We start from the raw sequence: 17,560 nt of genomic DNA on the forward strand, positions 1-17,560 counted from the left end.
TGCTGACCGATGTTCTATCATTGTTACTGTCTATAAAGTTCTGTAATTCATTTCCAGCCTTTATGACATTACCACAAAAGCCAGATGTTTATGGCTTTGCATATTTATTGGTGGATTTACAAATGACATAAACCAGTATTACATGAAAGGGATACAAATTTTCAGGTCATAGAACATTAGGTTTAAAAGAAAGCTGTTAAAATGAATTCGTTTTTCATGTGCTAGGACCCAATGACAAGAATCTCTGTTTTGCTTGAGTTCAGTTGAAGGAGTTAGTGATTGAACTCAACACACCTGGGTCTGTGTGTCTTACAGGCAACTACAATTGTGTATCGTCAGCATAAAAATGAAATGAGACACCTGTGAATTATGTTCCCAAAGGGAAGCATGTTCAATAAATATATAATAGGCCCCAAGACCGATCCCTGCGGCACACCATACTTTACAGTCAGGGCTCCAGTCTGTTTGAAGAATGCTGTGGTCCACTGTGTCAAATGCTGCACTGAGGTCCAGAAGTACCAGGACTGACCACATTCTGTGACCAGCAGCCATTAGGAGGACGTTGGTGACCCTGAGCAGGCTCAGTGCTGTGGTCCTATATTTGAAGAAACACTGAGTTTACGTACCTGGCTTCATTGTGTGTGGTTGAGCTCACAGTGTTTTTCCTCTCAGACTGAAGATGAGTGGTCATGAGGAGGAAGAGGAGGACAGGGCAGAGTCTCCAGTGTTCAGCTGTGTGTCTCTGAAGAGTGACTGGTCCAAAGGAAATCCTCCAGACTTCAGTAAAGAACCTGGACCCTCACACACAGAGTAAGAGACCTGCTACAAACATGTGAACCTCCAAACTGAATCCTCAGAGTATGAACCAGTGAATGATGTGTTCTGAATAAAAACATGTTTGTGTTTGCAGGGGTCAGGACCACAGACTGAGAGCAGAGTCTCCAGGGTCCAGCTGTCTGTCTCTGAAGAGTGACCGGTCCAAAGATGATCCTCTAAACTTCAGTAATGAACCTGGACCCTCACACACAGAGAAAGAGAGTGTTTCTACTGGGACCTGCTCTGAAGAGGATCTAGTCTCCTCTAGTGTGGCCCCTGCATTAGGACACAGCTTCATTGAAGTTGGTGACTAATCTCTCAGAATCACTCAAAGAGCTCAGACCTCCACCCAGAACCAACCGATCCTAATGAAACCACTTGGAAATCTAATTTTGATTTGGATCTGCACAAAATTACACACACTGGTAAATGTTGTGCAATAATGCTTTAAAAGTAATACCATAGAATGGTGTGCCTTTGGGCATTCAATAAATGTGGTTATCAAAATAAAATATAAAACATTAATATTTAAAATATTAATATTAAATCATAACTTTAATCGGTCAAAGTTACCTCGGGCCACCACCCTTCAAAGGAAGGAAAAAGATAGCCAATTTATTGATTAAGATCAGGCTCATTTACTCGCAATTTTGTGAAGTCTCCGGGCTGGTCGTAAGGTTTCTGTCTTTGCGGTCCTGTTGAGCTGTGGGGCTCAGTTGCCGGTTGAAGTTCTCCTGCAGGACATCGAGTCGCTACTGGGAGTTTGTAGGGCCTGATTTGAGAAGAGGTTTCTTTGAGAAGATGAGCTGGACCTTTGCGCTCCTCTCGTAGATTTGGATGCAAAGAGAAGATTTGAGTTGGATGTTTCTCCTCTCGCCGATGCAGGAAGATAGGCCGGCAGCCATCCTCCTGGTGACCTCCGTGACCTCACAGGTCATGGAGCCAAAGTGACCAATAGGAGGTGATCCTTGTGGCCTTTTACAACTCTGTGTGAAGATGTCCGGAACAAAGGACCTGCGGCATTCTGGGAGACTGAGTTCCTTGGCTTCCTGATAGTTCTCCTGAACAAAGTTTTCAGGCTTTGACTACACATATAGGCCGAAGAGTAGGCCTTTAGTTTCACAGAAACACTGTCCCTATATAAACATCAGTCCTTTGAACATGACTTATCAGGAAATGTCTTCACAGGGAGAGGAAGAGGAGTCATGTTTCTGAGGAGGAGCAGTCGTCCTGCTGTGCTTCGTGTCAGGACGTCCTGAAGGATCCAGTCTCCACCAGCTGTGGTCACTGGTTCTGCAGACAGTGCATCACCTCATACTGGGAACAGTCTGGCTCTTCTGGAGACTCCTCCTGTCCCCAGTGTGCACAAAGATCCAGAACAGGAGCTGGAGGTCAGACAGCCGGTCAGAGCAGCACTGTACATGTGTCTGCTGATGTCTTCACTTCTGACAACAGCACATGTGGTTTTATGTTGTTCCTTCATACAGCATCAACATTTAACATCGTTAGAAAAGCACAAAGTTAAAAAGCTTTTATTTTCTGTAGTTTTTCTGTATCTGATGAAAACAATCAGCAGATTCTCAGATTCTCTGTCTCTGACATTGTTTCTTGTCTTTCAGCAGATCGTGGTCTGCAGGAGGTTTCAGATGAACATAAGCTCAGTGTGAGGAGGAGACGTGAACATGTGACTGAAGGAAGTGATGAAACAGGAAGTAGAACCCTCCTCAACAGGATCTACACTGAGCTCTACATCACAGAGGGACAGAGTGAAGAGGTTAATACTCAACATGAGGTGAGGCAGCTTGAGACGGCTTCCAAGAAGAAGATCCTCCACGACACTCCCATCAAGGTCCACAACATCTTTAAAGCCTCCACTGACCAGCAGAGCAGCATCAGAGTCGTCCTGACCAACGGCGTCGCTGGCGTTGGAAAAACCTTCTTGGTGCAGAAGTTCACTCTGGACTGGGCAGAGGGTTTAGAGAACCAGGATGTGGGTCTGCTGGCTTTGCTTTTGTTCAGGGAGCTGAACCTGGTGAAGGACCAGCAGCACAGTCTTCTCACGCTGCTCCATGTTTTCCATCCAGCGTTACAGAAGCTCACGGCAGAGACGCTCGCTGTCTGTAAACCTTTGTTCATCTTTGACGGCCTGGATGAAAGCAGACCTTCTCTGGACTTCAACCACAGGGAGCTTGTGTCTGAGGTCACACAGAGGTCATCAGTCAACATGCTGCTGACAAACCTCATCCGGGGGAATCTGCTTCCCTCGGCTCTCGTCTGGATAACCTCCAGACCTGCGGCGGCCAATCAGATCCCTCCTGCATGTGTTGACAGGGTCACAGAAGTACGAGGCTTCACTGACGACCAGAAGGAGGAGTACTTCAGGAGGAGATTCAGTGATGAAGAGCTGTGCAGCAGAATCATCTCACACATCAAGATGTCCAGGAGCCTCCACATCATGTGTCAAATCCCAGTCTTCTGCTGGATCAGTGCTACAGTTCTGGAGCACATGTTGACCACAGACCAGAGAGGAGAGCTGCCCAAGACCCTGACTGACCTGTACTCACACTTCCTGCTGGTTCAGACAAAGAGGAAGAACAACAAGTACGGTGAGGGACATGAGACGAGTCCACAGCAGCTGACGGAGGCTGACAGGGACGTTCTCCTGAAGCTGGGGAGGCTGGCACTTAAACATCTGAGGAAAGGAAACATCATGTTCTATCAAGAAGACCTGGAGTGGTGTGGTCTTAATGTCACAGAGGCCTCGGTGTACTCAGGAGTTTGTACTGAGATCTTCAGGAGAGAGTGTGTGATCTTCCAGAAATCAGTCTACTGCTTTGTTCATCTGAGCGTTCAGGAGTTTCTGGCTGCAGTCTACATGTTCCACTGTTACACCAAGAGGAACACAGAAGAACTCAACAACTTCTTGGGAACATATGGGAACAGATGGGGTATCTTCTCCCTGGATGACCTCCTGAAGAGAACCATGAAGAAATCCCTCACCAGTACAAATGGTCATCTGGACCTGTTTGTTCGCTTCCTTCACGGCCTCAGTCTGGAGTCCAACCAGAGAGTCTTAGGAGGCCGGCTGGGTCGGACCGAGAACAATCCAAATATCATCCAGAGAGTCATCAACAACTTGAAGGAGATGCAGAGTGAAGACATTTCTCCTGACAGAAGCATCAACATCTTCCACTGTCTGACTGAGATGAACGACCACTCAGTTCATCAGCAGATGAAACAGTTCCTGACGTCAGAGAACAAATCAAAGGAGAAACTCTCTGATATCCACTGCTCAGCTCTGGCCTACATGCTGCAGATGTCAGAGGAGGTTCTGGATGAGTTGGACCTGGAGAAGTTCAACACATCAGACCAGGGTCGACAGAGACTGATCCCAGCTGTGAGGAACTGCAGGAAGGCTCGGTGAGTCCAGACATGATCAATAACATGTTCAATCAGTGGAGATGAGTCGTTCTTCAAATACACTCAGTGTTGAATGATTATCATTGTTTTGGGCAGCATGGTGTTGCAGTGGTCAACACTGTTAGTGCAGCCTTTCTGTGAGGAGGAGGTTCTCCTGGTGTCTGCAGGGTTTTCTCTGGGTTCTCCAGCTTCCTCCACAAACCCAAAGACATGTAGATCTGAGTCAGGTTGATGTGTGTGTGTGTGATGTTCAATATATATATGTATTTATAATTATCTTTTTATTGGCTCACAGCAGCTGACGAACAATAAGAAGATAATTAAAACATGGTTGTATTAACTCAAATGCTAAAGATACAAAACAGATACAAAAATAAACCAAATACAAACCAATATAATCAACAATGTAAATGGGATTAAATTTCAATAAAGTTAGGCGTCTGTCCGTCCACGTTTCATCTCAACTGAGTGTGGAGAGCCACCGTGAAAGAGATACGACTTTTTTTTAAACGCTCACTTCCTTCAGAGCCAGGACAGTCTTTAACAGTCAGAACAATTCCATAAAAGCCATAAAAGCAGGGATGTCTAAAGCGTGGTGGCCAATGACAGCCGACGAAGGAGGAATGCATCTAGAAAGGCCAATAAACTAATTTAGCAATTAAAATGACATATACAGAATTTCCTGTACGCTCGCGCCGTCAAGCTATGCCCCATTACGTACCAAGCAGACCCTGCGCCCCCGAAGGTCCTTCTTCACTTTTCAGACTTTCTTTTTTATTGGGTCATTATTTATTTAAATTGTCTCAGTTCTGCTCTGCTCACTGTCCCTCATTCATGGACTGAGGACTCGTCCTCCTCAGGTTTTCAAAATAAGACACATTCTTATTGAAACACGTTGGACACTTGATAAGTATAGAAACAAACAGGAAGTGACTGTCAGGAGCCATCTCTACTTTAAACAGTGTTTAATTAGACAAACCTGCTGAGTGACCAACACACAGAGAAGAATCTGATGAATGAAACAATGGTCCAACATGTCTGATCTGATATTTACTTTCAGGTCACAGACTGGACTGAGGTCAGCAGCATGTTGAGAGTCTGTGTTGACATGATGACGATCCACAAGAACAGGAGGACACATTCTAATATTCATATTTCTTTATCCAGGTTGAGGAGCTGCAGTCTGTCAGAGATCAGCTGTTCTTCTCTGGCTTCAGCTCTGAGGTCAAACCCCTCTCATCTGAGAGAACTGGATCTGACTAACAACGACCTGCAGGACTCAGGAGTGAAGGAGCTGTGTGATTTTCTACAGAGTCCAACCTGTCAACTGGAGACTCTGAGGTCAGTTCACTGACTGACTTGTGTAGATCTCATATCTATAAAACAGCATTTATACACAATTTATCTAATTTAATTGTAATTTAACACATTTCCTCTTCATACATAACTTGAATCCATTCATTAATCTTTGACATTTTAAATATTCAGCTACTTTTTAAAACACTGAGTTTAGTTCTGGATTTCCTAAATTAGTCTGCAGGACAGAGACCGGGTCCAAATAATCTATTTTAACTGAATCAGGACTCGTTTTTACTCCAACATGTCTGATTTCATATTTATCTTCCATGTTATGAGTCTGTGCTGACATAAATATGTGTCTGTTATTTTCACACATGAACTCAGTTTAATTTACAGTTAAGTTTTATTCTTTATCCAGGTTGTACCACTGCAGACTGACAGAGATCAGCTGTTCTTCTCTGGCTTCAGCTCTGAGGTCAAACCCCTCTCATCTGAGAGAACTGGATCTGAGTGACAACGACCTGCAGGACTCAGGAGTGAAGGAGCTGCTTGATCTAAAGCAGAGTCCAACCTGTCGACTGGAGTCTCTGAGGTCAGTAGATGGTTGGAGTCAGTCCATGCTGCTTTCATCAGTATGTTACTAAACACAATCAGTATCACAGATCCAGGGTCTGTGCTACCAAGCAGGATTTGTGGTTATCAGGTTAACTTCAGGTTTAGTTTTTTCAGTTCTACGAAGCTCGTCCACTTCTTAACGAGGTAAATCACCATGGTAACTTCTGATGAATGGCTAACCTGCTCCAGGTTCAGTTGGAGATCAACCCGTATAGAAGCTCCGCCCACTGACCACAGTGACTCTCCACTGTTGTGTGGTACACACTCTCCCTAAAGGGACGGATAAGGGAAGTTTAAATCAACGTCTAGTTGGTTCAGTTGATCTCTAACTCACCCAGAACATCTCAATCTCTTCAGACTCATCCTGTCACCAAAACACCAGATGACCTCAGTCAGCTTCCTGAAGACAGGTCCATGTGTCTTTATTGAGTAGTGATGTCAGAGGTTTTCACCACAGTGTGTCCTCAGGGAGAGTGTGTGTCCTCAGAGTCAGTGAGACAGTGTGTATCAAACTAAAGATCATTATCGAGGCCACATCCTGGGATACAAACTTTACTCATCAAGAATCTCCTTCTCTTCCACTCGTCTTGTTAGTAAACAACAGATTCAGATTTTTATTATAGAACAGTTTGATCCTGGTTGTGAAATATGAGGCTCTGCTGTCAATCAAACTGTCCATGTCTGTGATTGGTCATACACAATAAACCCCGCCCCTTTTATGTGCACGTGCTCACACAGTGAAACATGTCTTCACCTGTAACAGCAGTAAATCCACCTCTCAGGTGTCCACTCTGCACTTTGACATGCAGAGGAAACACACTGAGCTCTTAGCGTGTTCATTCCAACACGTGAACATGAAGCAGAGAGGAAGCTTCTCCACCTCTGAACAAGACTGAAGTCCCTGCTACTCTTTCTACTGGATGAGCTGCATCACTGACTCACAGCTGATGAAGTGAGTCTCTGGAAACACTGATGTCTTCTTCTCTCAACAGGTGGAGGTGGACTTAGTGAAGCTGAGTGTGAAGAGGACAGTGTGTGTGGACGGAGGCTGAGCTGTGTCCTGAGGATCCAGAGGCTGAAGCAGCAGCAGCTTGTGTGTAGAGCGGCTCTGACTGGGCCTTGTTGCTGGGAGGCAGAGTGGAGACAGAGCTCCAGAGGAATCAGAGGAGGTGAGCTGCTCTGAGATCAGCTGTCACACAGTGTCCAGTCCAACGTCCTCCCTGTGTGTTCCTGTGGATGTGACACAGCATCATCACTGGATCTGCTGCTGCTCTGTCCTTTGACTCACAAAAGTCAAAGTCGTACATATTTCCAAGTTATGTGCCAAAAAAATTGCAAAGTTAATGCAAATTTTACTTTCCAATATTAAAAGTGACATTATATTTACTGGTCGGACGTGAAGCTGTGAGCAGTCGCTGTTATAAATAAACATCTGCTGAGTTCAGACAAGCTTCTTATATTTTAAACAGTTTCACTCTGATCCTGCTGACGGCAGCGTGTTAGCATGTTGTGTTGAAAACTAAAGACATCAGGTGAAAACCATGAGCACTGCAGGGAATCAGAAAGTGTAAAGTTGTGTTATCTGAACACAGATTGATGAGACAAGGCTGTAAATAAGATGCTCAGTACATTGAAGTATAAAGTTAACAGTGATTTCTAAGAGTCGATGTAAATGAAGAAGAAAAGAAAATGACGAGGTGAAGAACTTTTTCAGATTAAATAAGAAACATTATTTGTCAAATAGTCAAGTTTGACATGAACATAGTTTAATAACCTGCTTCACCTAATGACTCTGATGTAAAGTGGTGTGAGTCTGTGGGTGAAGACGTTTAGAAACAGAGATAATTGGTTTGGAGCCGGGAGCCTGAGGCTCTGCTTCACTGAGAAGATGAAAACGTCTGGACTCATCAGATCTAATCAGTTCAATGACTTCATGAAAAATATGTGAACTCACATTTTGATAATTTTCCCTCTTTCTGGATTCTTCACACCTGTTTATAACTGATCTGCATGTTCCTGCTCATGTACAAAGAGAATGTTTTATACAAGTGGACTTTCTTTCATGTACAGCGTTTATACAACATCAGACAATAAGATCACACTCATCGACATTTATTCACTAATGTACATGAAATAAAAGGAAACAAGGGAATATCCCTTAAAGTGACATTTTTCAAGACCTCAATACGTCCAGGACGTGATGTCATCACTTGTAACTGTCGGATGTCAACATGTTGTGTAAACACCGACAGGACGTTATAATGTTTTATCAATGATTGTTGATTATTCTGAGTATGATCTCATTCAGGTTTATCAGAACAAACTGTTTATACGTCAGTGTCTTATTCAGATTATTGTCTTAATCTGGTTGATACCAGAATATTGTATCCATGGAAACGTCAAGCGGTGATTGGTTGGTGAGCGACATGTCGTCCGTCACGTCTCACAGTAACAACACAACGAGAGTTTGTGATTCAATAATCAGCTGATCAGACACATGGAGGAGGCGGGGTTTATGACCTATACTGCAGCCAGCCACCAGGGGGCACTGCAGATAATTTGGCTCCATCTTTATTTACAGTCTGAATTTTAATGATATTATTTCATGGTGTTTTACTGACTGACATCAGATAAGTAAGTAAAAAGTAAAATAAACAGTTTCCACTTCACACATGTGTGTTTGTGTGCATGTATGTCTTTCTCTGTGGAACAATAAAGTTAACTAACCATAAAACAAAGACTCATTGGAGCTGTGGTCCCAGAACGCCAACAAAATAACAAAATAATCCTTGAAAGGATAGATAGTGTGATGGCAGATTTTATATTTAGTTATGTTTCATGCAAGGAATGACAGTTATAGATGGGAATGTTATTCTGAGATGTATTTCTGTGTGTTTCAAGACTGCAACATGTGGGGGTCAGCTTGGCAGACTCAGATGTGTATTCGTTAGAGATTTGTCTGTGCCTCTGCTGAGACAAAAGGTTTTCACACCTAGAGTCTTTCATGGGTCATCCAGCAGAGACGGGGGTCTAAAGGCCAATGTATGCTTCTCCGTTTTGACGGACACGGACAGATAGGACCGCCCTCTCCAACGTGGAACGCCCTCTCCGTGCCTCTCCGAGGCTCCTCGGAGAGCTTTTCTTGCCGCGCTCATTTTTCTAACTATACGTCGAAATGACGGACAGCCCACGGATAGCACTTGGCTGTGATTGGTCCGCTAACGCCAGCATTTCGGAATGGAAACTTCCTGTTCCATTCCCTACATCACAATAAACCAAAATCACAACTACGACTCTATGATTAGTGTGACAAGTGTGTCCGGCTGACGGTGGCTGGTTAGAGCACTTACAGCATGTGTGTACGGTCACATGAGGTTATAACGAACTTTGATAACGGGGCTAGCGGGCTAGCCACCATGCTAACTGCGGTGGGAACAGCGCAAAAACCCGCTGACTTTAATCCCACGGCTCATGACACTGTTTCTCAAACACCGTCAGGTTAGAAGCAAACACTTGGTAGTAGCTAGTATCGGGTGTCCGTGCTGACTGTGTGTGGAAGCTGGGGGGAGCTAGCTGCCTCCGTGTAGCTTCAAGCTGTTGCAGCTGTTGAATTAGCAACGCAGTTTGGAAACAAGACCGGGGAACCGCTGCGCTAAGACACGATAACAAAAGCATTTTGACCCGCTGGGTGTCACTTTATTCAGCAAAAACTGTCGCGTCACCAACATCCTTTTTCTGTTACCATTATGTAACATTATGCTCGACTTCCGTTTCGCCATCTACTGTTCTGGCGGTGAATTGTTTTCACAAGAAAAAGGCTCGTAGAACTATAAATCATAAAGGGTCCGTCCGATCCGTCCGTCCGTCATTCCGAAACGGACTCGGAGAAGCATACTGAGGCCTTAAGAGAGACTTGGAGTCTAAGCAGATGCCTGATGTGTTGTGAGACTTTCGAAGGGGTCCTTCATTCAGATTGGAGGTGACCAAATCTAAGCCTGAAGACAACACGCAGAGAGCTGATTGGATAAACATTCTACCTCTGTGAAAGGAGGGACTTATTTAGTATAAATCAAATGTGATTCCATTGTTCTGTGCCATTGACCCCTGTCTGACTAAGTGACAGGGTGCTCTGGTCCATAGCCGCAGCTAGGTAGAATTGTATGAACCAGAATTGATAATTGTCTTTGCTGTGAAATGTAATAAATGTTCCATTACAATAGATAGATATATAGCAAGATAGATAGATAGATAGATAGATAGATAGATAGATAGATAGATAGATAGAGTTTGGTTGTATTTTTGTGTGCAGCCTCAGTGGAGCTGAGGTGTCGGTTATCGAATGTTTGTCCAAACCTCGCAAATGTCATTTGTTTTCTTTGAGCCTGAAATCATTGACACCCCCTCAGTGACCGATACAAACTCAGCGCCTGGCTCCGCACGAAGCTGAGGCCTCATAAAGATCCTAATCTGAGACCCCCTCGAAACACACAGCCTCCCTGCTCTCTGTAACACGAGTGAGCTGCAAAGCTTCAGGGGGTTTAAACTAACTGAGCTCAGGGAGGGAGGGGGGACGACTCAGGACAAAGCCAGGACAGAGCCAGGACAGAGCCAGGACAGAGCCAGGACATAGATAGGGTAGAGTCATGACAACACTGAGACAAACACAGAGCAGGAACCAAAAGTAAAGGCCAATGTATGCTTCTGCGTTTTGACGGACACGGACAGATAGGACCGCCCTCTCCAACGTGGAACGCCCTCTCCGTGCCTCTCCGAGGCTCCTCGGAGAGCTTTTCGTGCCGCGCTCATTTTTCTAACTATACGTCGAAATCACGGACAGCCCACGGATAGCACTTGGCTGTGATTGGTCCGCTAACGCCAGCATTTCGGAATGGAAACTTCCTGTTCCATTCCCTACATCACAATAAACCAAAATCACAACTACGACTCTATGATTATTGTGACAAGTGTGTTAAGCCAGCGGCGTTGTCCGGCTGACGGTGGCTGGTTAGAGCACTTACAGCATGTGTGTACGGTCACATACGGTTATAACGAACTTTGATAACGGGGGTAGCGGGCTAGCCACCATGCTAACTGCGGTGGGTACAGCGCAACAACCCGCTGACTTTAATCCTACGGCTGTCATGACACTGTTTCTCAAACACCGTCAGGTTAGAAGCAAACACTTGGTAGTAGTTAGTCTCGGGTGTCCGTGCTGACTGTGTGTGGAAGCTGGGGGGAAGCTAGCTGCCTCCGTGTAGCTTCAAGCTGTTGCAGCTGTTGAATTAGCAACGCAGTTTGGAAACAAGACCGGGGAACCGCTGCGCTAAGACACGATAACAAAAGCATTTTGACCCGCTGGGTGTCACTTTATTCAGCAAAAACTGTCGCGTCATCAACATCCTTTTTCTGTTGTCATCGTTCACTGTGTGTGAGGAGCCGGGAGGACGTAAATAAACCAGCGTGGACTTCTTCTATATACCTCATGAGGTAGGCTTGTCTAAGCTCGACTTCCGTTTCGCCATCTACTGTTCTGGCGGTGAATTGTTTTCACAACAAAAAGGCTCGTAGAACTATAAATCAAAAAGGGTCCGTCCGATCCGTCCGTCCGTCATTCCGAAACGGACTCGGAGAAGCATACTGAGGCCTTAAGACTAGATCAGAACCAGAACAACAGCACTGCAGGAGAGAACCGGGTCTCAACCGAAACAGAGCCAGGACAGAGCCTGACTGTTTTTATGGAGGGGGGGGGGGTCGTGTTAATTGCCTCCTGATGTAACTTCAGTAAATCATCATGACATCAGCAGGGTGCAGATTCCATGGAGACAAACTCAAAGAGCTTCACCAACATGATGAAAACATAATAATGAATATTGGAAAAATTACAGATTTTCATTGTTCAAACTGAACCAGGAACCAAAACTGATCCAATGAGAACAAAGTGATGAATAAAGTATAATAACACACACGGACTTCTCCTGTCCACGACCACCAGGTGTCACTGTGTGCACACAGTTAGAGGGAGGTTCCTCACTGCAGCTGGAGTCACAGGTGACATTCAACATGAAAGAAAACAATCCTGTCCACTTAATGGAATATTTAATAAACCACAATTTAAACAATCACAATTAGTGAGATTATTTATATTTAGATGTGATTAATGTTTTTGATAACAGATTCATCAGTTTCCTCTGTTTCTTCACTTCCTGTAAGATTTCAGAAGTCGTGCACAAATACAGACGAAATGAACGAGTGTGATCAGAAGGCTTCGTCCATTTCTGTGTCTGACGGTGTGGACCCTGATCTGTGGTCAGATGTTCATCAGCCTCGGCTTCAAAACTCACTCTCTCCCCTGGACTCAGGTCAGAGGTCAAACTCATCCAGGTGGAAGTTTTCACTTTTTCCTGTAAAGAGCATCTCTCCTACACATCCCTGTTTTCCACAGATCTGTTCAAGTTATTTAATTTATTCAGTGTCTTCTCCCAATGAGATGCTCTGCCTGTGTTTCTGTGGTTTCTGATCTCACCTTGATCTCATGTGAAACCCGAGTGTGATGTTTGATGACGAGCTCTCATATTGGACCATGATGCATCAGCGACAGCATCAGAGAAGTCAGGTCCGACCTCGTCTCTATAAACAGACTCTTCATGTGATCATAGAGAATCTGGATGTGAGGAACCAGATCCTAGAGACGGAAGCTTCTGGTTTCTGTTTCTAGTTTGACCGAAAACTTTGGAGCAGCTTTGGGTGCCCACACGTAGTGGAGAGAGAAAGAGAAACACATTGCATCATAAATCATACAAATGCATCAGCTGTTATATTTATCTTTAAATAGTAAATAGAGATGAGCCAAAATGTCGTCTCCTGAATGGAACGTGACCTTCACTGACGACCCCTGGCCCTCGGAATCAAACCCGCACTCGTCACTGGCTGTATTTGAGGTCATAAACCCGCCTCCTCCATGTTAGCAGATGGGACATGGACATGGTTAGTTCTCTCTGATAGGTTCAGCTGTTAGATGAGAACAGGCTGACAGGTGATGATTGACAGCTGAGCCTGACTTGTGATTGGTTCAGAGCGGGTGCTAGTGCTGCATCCAGATGGTTTGGCTTCAGTTTCGGGATCTGTCATGTCGTCCATCTTTATTTACAGATTTGATGATTTGTTGTGTGAGTTTGGATTTTGAAAGTTTTGGTGATTCAATGATTCCGTGTCGCTCAGTGAAATGTGACTGGTCTGTAACTTCCCCTGAAATGACTGAGCTCAGGTCCAGGATGTCAGTTTGTCTTCTTCTTCTCTGGCTGGTGGTGTCCTCGGGTCATGTTGGAGCGGCGTTACACCTCCTCAGCTCTGAATGTCATCATGGTGCGATAACGTCGAGCCGCCTGAAATATTAAAGAGACCGACGTTCAAGCTGCTGCACAGAAACTCATGACTAAAGCATTAAGAGCTGCTTGTGATCTGCCTCTGCAGGTCTGCTGCATGAGGCAACACACTGCAACTAGTGTGTGTGTGTGTGTGTGTGTGTGTGTGTGTGTGTGTGTGTGTGTGCACGGAAAAGAGGACGAAAAGTTACATTAAAAAAGGATGAACAGAAGCTAAACGCCAAAAGATGGAGAACACAGAAATTGAGAAGAAAAAAAAAGTGAGGATGTTAGGAAGTGAGGCATCAGAGAGATATATTAAAGGATGGGAGGAAGTATGGAAGAAATAGGGAAAGGGTGAGGTCAAGAGAGAGGTAGAAAAGTGGGTGGCGACTAAAAAAGTTAAAATAAGTTCATAAAAGGAAGTAGCATGGGATTGAAGGAGGTAGGGGGAAAGGAAAGGGAATGGATGTTAGGTTGGAAAGACAGAAAGAGAGGGAAGAATGGGAAAAAGGGAAATGGATGAAGAGGTAATGATCAAAGAAGATGTGGAGGAAGGGAGTGTAAAACAAATGAAGGAGGTTTATGGAAGAAAAATAGGGCAGGAGGAAAGGAGTTGGAAGAGAAGAGGAGAGAGGGAGAGGAGGAGAGAGAGAGAGTGTGTTGAATGTTTGGAGGAAAGGAGAGATGGAGAATGTGGAAGCAGATGGAGGGAAAGTAGTAAGGGAGAGAAAAGATTAAGGAGGTAGAGAAGGGAGAAGTGTGTGTGTGTGTGTGTGTGTGTGTGTATAAACTACACAGTGAGCGAGTGGAAGTGTTGATGAGGTTTCTAACATGTGACGGACGTGAAACTGGAAGAACACAAATATCTCAGGATAGTGAAACTCCAGAAAATATCCAGAGAGATAGAGAGAGAGAGAGAGAGAGAGAGAGAGAGAGAGAGAGAGAGAGAGAGAGAGAGAGAGAGAGGTAAATACAAACTCTACCAGGTGAAGGTCCTGAGGCCGAGGTTCTGTTGGACAGTTTGAGATGTTAACAGAGAGACACACACACACACACACACACACACACACACACACACACACAGAAACACACACAAACATACAAACACACACACACACACACACACACACACACACACATACACGTGGGAGTCAGAACAGCATCACAATTTCTCATGTTGTTTCCTCTCCCTCCTTCAGAGCAGATACAGCCGCGGCTGTTCATCATCAGACCCTTTCAAGAGTAAATAACAAGGGTGTGTGTGTGTGTGTGTGTGTGTGTGTGTTAGTGTGTGTATGTGTGTGGGGGGGTGGATATAAAAACCTGGAGCAGAGGCAGGACGTTCCCCACGGCGCTGGGAGCTGCCAGCTCTGATCTGCGGGGGAGGAGGAGGGTTTCTTTTTTTTGGAGGATCTCAGAGGCATTCTGGACAGTGAGGGGTGGTGTGTGTGAGTGTGTGAGTGTGTGTCTTTGTGTGTGTGTGTGTGTGTGTGTGTGTGTGTGTGTGTGAGGGGTGGGGGGAGCTTGGAGTTACAGATTAAGTTTTATTCTGATCCATCTAAATACCCTGAAGCCTGACAGACGTGATGCTGCTGCTTGGTCCAGGCTCTGGTCTGTAGATCACGTCTGTTGTTCTGTTGCAGGGAAACATCGACGACCACGATGGAGCAAACGTGAAGCCGATGATCCATCGACAGCACGAAGACAAAAACCTGCGTCAACTTTAACGTCATCCTTTGTTTGAAAGAGATCAAAGCCAAGACTGGAAGTTAGGTTTCTGACCTGCAGCAGATACGCAAACATACAACACATGTGATGCCAGGAATCTCTGTTTGTTGTCATGCAAAAGGTCCTTACTGCTGTCGCACCGCATCACAACACATCATATCACATGACATAGCATAGTTGGCATTGTATTGTATCGTATCGCATCGTCTTTTGTGTCTTCCCCGTGTGAGAGAATCCAACGGTTGTGTTGATATTCACTGAATTTGTTGTGAAAATTTAAGATGCTGCTGTGACTGAACTTTTAACCAGAGGTGAACTGTGCCCCTCTCGATGCTAGGTCTTCAATGCTAAGCTAAGCTAACCATCCTTCTCACTTTCAGAAAGAAAGAAAGAGAAAGTAATTTTTCCTTCACTCTCTAGGATGTAAAACACGACGGATCCAGTAATGCAGTCCACTAAATCGACTTTTGTGTCAGTAAGCCAATCAGAGGCCGAGTAGGGCGGGTCATATCTGTGTTGGTCTCCCTGGTGAAAGATATCACCGTCCCTTTGCCTGATCTCCCGATTAGCAGAATCCAGCTCTGCCTCCATCAGAACCTTGGAAATTAAGACAATAAAAAGCAGTGAAGTTATGTATTTTGTAATTTTTGCAAGCTGTAACATTTATGCAGTAATATTTCCAAACTGCCCATTGGAAATTAAACTACATTTTGTGATGGTGGCCCAGTCCGGCCTCACTGTCTGTTGCAACGTGTGAGAGTTTACAAAGGAAACTTCTAACCCACTGAAGCCTGAGGATCAGTATTGATGCAAAACCTGCAGCTGCATCAGAAGTTAAATGACAGTTTGACCATTTGTAGGTGAACTAGATCTGCAGGAGCACATTTGTTTATTTATTATCCTCTGCTCCTCCGGATGGATCTAAATAACATGCCTGGAATTAGCTCTGTGGACCTGAAGGGACTCTAACACCTGAACCCTCGCTGACCTGTGGTCGACCTCTGTATGACCTGTTATTGACCTCTGACCTCTGCATTTGGTGAGAAAGCAGGTCAAGGTAAGCCAGCAGATTACTTCTTCATCTCACACCATTCGCCTTTGCGGTGCTCGTTATCCGCTCATATTAGCCAGCTAGCATGAGCTTACACACCCGCAGATCCCAAACCAGTTGACCCCCATGTGCCCCCGGCCCCTGAGTCCAGGTTAAAGTAGGGTTTTCTTAGAAATCACTAACTGTGTGCTGCCTTTAAGCTGACTCCAGTAGTCATATGCTGGACTGGAGCTGTGAAAATGCCACCTACACAAACACACCACTGTGGGCTTCCCATCAGCCCCGGCAATCACATGCTCATTTCCCTCACTTTTACTGCAGATTAAGATGGCGGAGGGGATAATCGCAGATCAGGCCGCTCTCTGTTGGAGCGGCTGCGTATGGGAGAACGTACACACAGGAGAGTAAATCTGTTGAGGAATGGCAGCGCTCACACAGTCTGAACACCAGGTATCATGACCGAGTCACTGACCTTGTGCCCTTGGGCCAAGGCAGCATCAGGCGTCACTGACACCCTGCTCCATCGCTCCATTAAAGGGTGAGAAGAAGTTTTCTGTTTGAGAACAGCGTGGACATCAGTGGTTTTCAGTTTATAAAGACATCCACTGTGTAGATTCACTGTTTGAAGGAACAGGGACGGAGGCTGAGACTGTGGAGACGGAGGCAGAGGGAAGAAGAAAGATCTGCTGCTCTCAAGCTGAGCAGCAGTTTGAACCTGGGACATGAGACAGAGGACTCCTTTGGAGACGTTCAGCTTCGCAGTACATTGTTTGACCTGTAGTGTCCACCTCTTATAGTTTATATCTACACTAAAACTCTCTGATTAGTTTCTGCAATAACTGGGTTATCAGATATCAGATACCGCACATCAGATATTCATATGTATTTATTCTATTCATGTTACAAATACTGCAGTTTTTACGCTTGTCTCTTTTTCTCGTCTTTTGAATTTAGCCTTTTTCTTCACTCTTCGTGAAATTGCCCCTGAATTCCTGCAATAACACAATAATTTCCCAAATTGGGATCAATAAAGTACATTTATCTTTCTATCTTTGACAAAGTAGAAAACATTTTCATCTTCACTGACCCTACGTTGGAGTTTTATTTATTACTTTAAATCCAAGGCTGGATGATTCAAGTTATTTGTCCTCGTGGTTTGTCCATCATGTGATGCATCCACAACTTCTTCTTGTTCTTCTGCTACACATCATTCACTACATCCCGCCAGCAAAAACCCAGAGGAAGGAAGGATGAAGAAGGGAAGAGA

At 44.8% G+C, this 17,560-nt stretch overlaps 1 protein-coding gene and 1 long non-coding RNA gene across 2 annotated transcripts; both read left to right on the top strand.

The window, feature by feature from the left end:
• The first annotated feature begins 710 nt into the window (after positions 1 to 710).
• LOC128445414 (protein NLRC3-like) lies at positions 711 to 4,451 on the top strand. Its single transcript, XM_053428061.1, has 3 exons — positions 711 to 810; positions 2,005 to 2,207; positions 2,436 to 4,451. The coding sequence occupies exon 3, from the start codon at positions 3,041 to 3,043 to the stop codon at positions 4,238 to 4,240; it is 1,200 nt and encodes a 399-aa protein (XP_053284036.1). The 5' UTR covers positions 711 to 810; positions 2,005 to 2,207; positions 2,436 to 3,040; the 3' UTR covers positions 4,241 to 4,451.
• A 2,668-nt stretch (positions 4,452 to 7,119) lies between these two features.
• Positions 7,120 to 15,829, top strand: LOC128445655 (uncharacterized). The gene is made up of 3 exons (XR_008339485.1): positions 7,120 to 7,319; positions 12,361 to 12,509; positions 15,158 to 15,829. It is a non-coding gene; the product is annotated as an uncharacterized LOC128445655 (long non-coding RNA).
• Positions 15,830 to 17,560: the final 1,731 nt, after the last annotated feature.

Source organism: Pleuronectes platessa, chromosome 1 (assembly GCF_947347685.1).
Source record: "Pleuronectes platessa chromosome 1, fPlePla1.1, whole genome shotgun sequence".
NCBI classification, from domain to species: Eukaryota; Metazoa; Chordata; class Actinopteri; order Pleuronectiformes; family Pleuronectidae; genus Pleuronectes; species Pleuronectes platessa.

Coding starts and splice junctions, on each gene's coding strand:
- LOC128445414 (XM_053428061.1), top strand. CDS start 3,041: ATGCTGCTGACAAACCTCATCCGGGGGAATCTGCTTCCCTCGGCTCTC.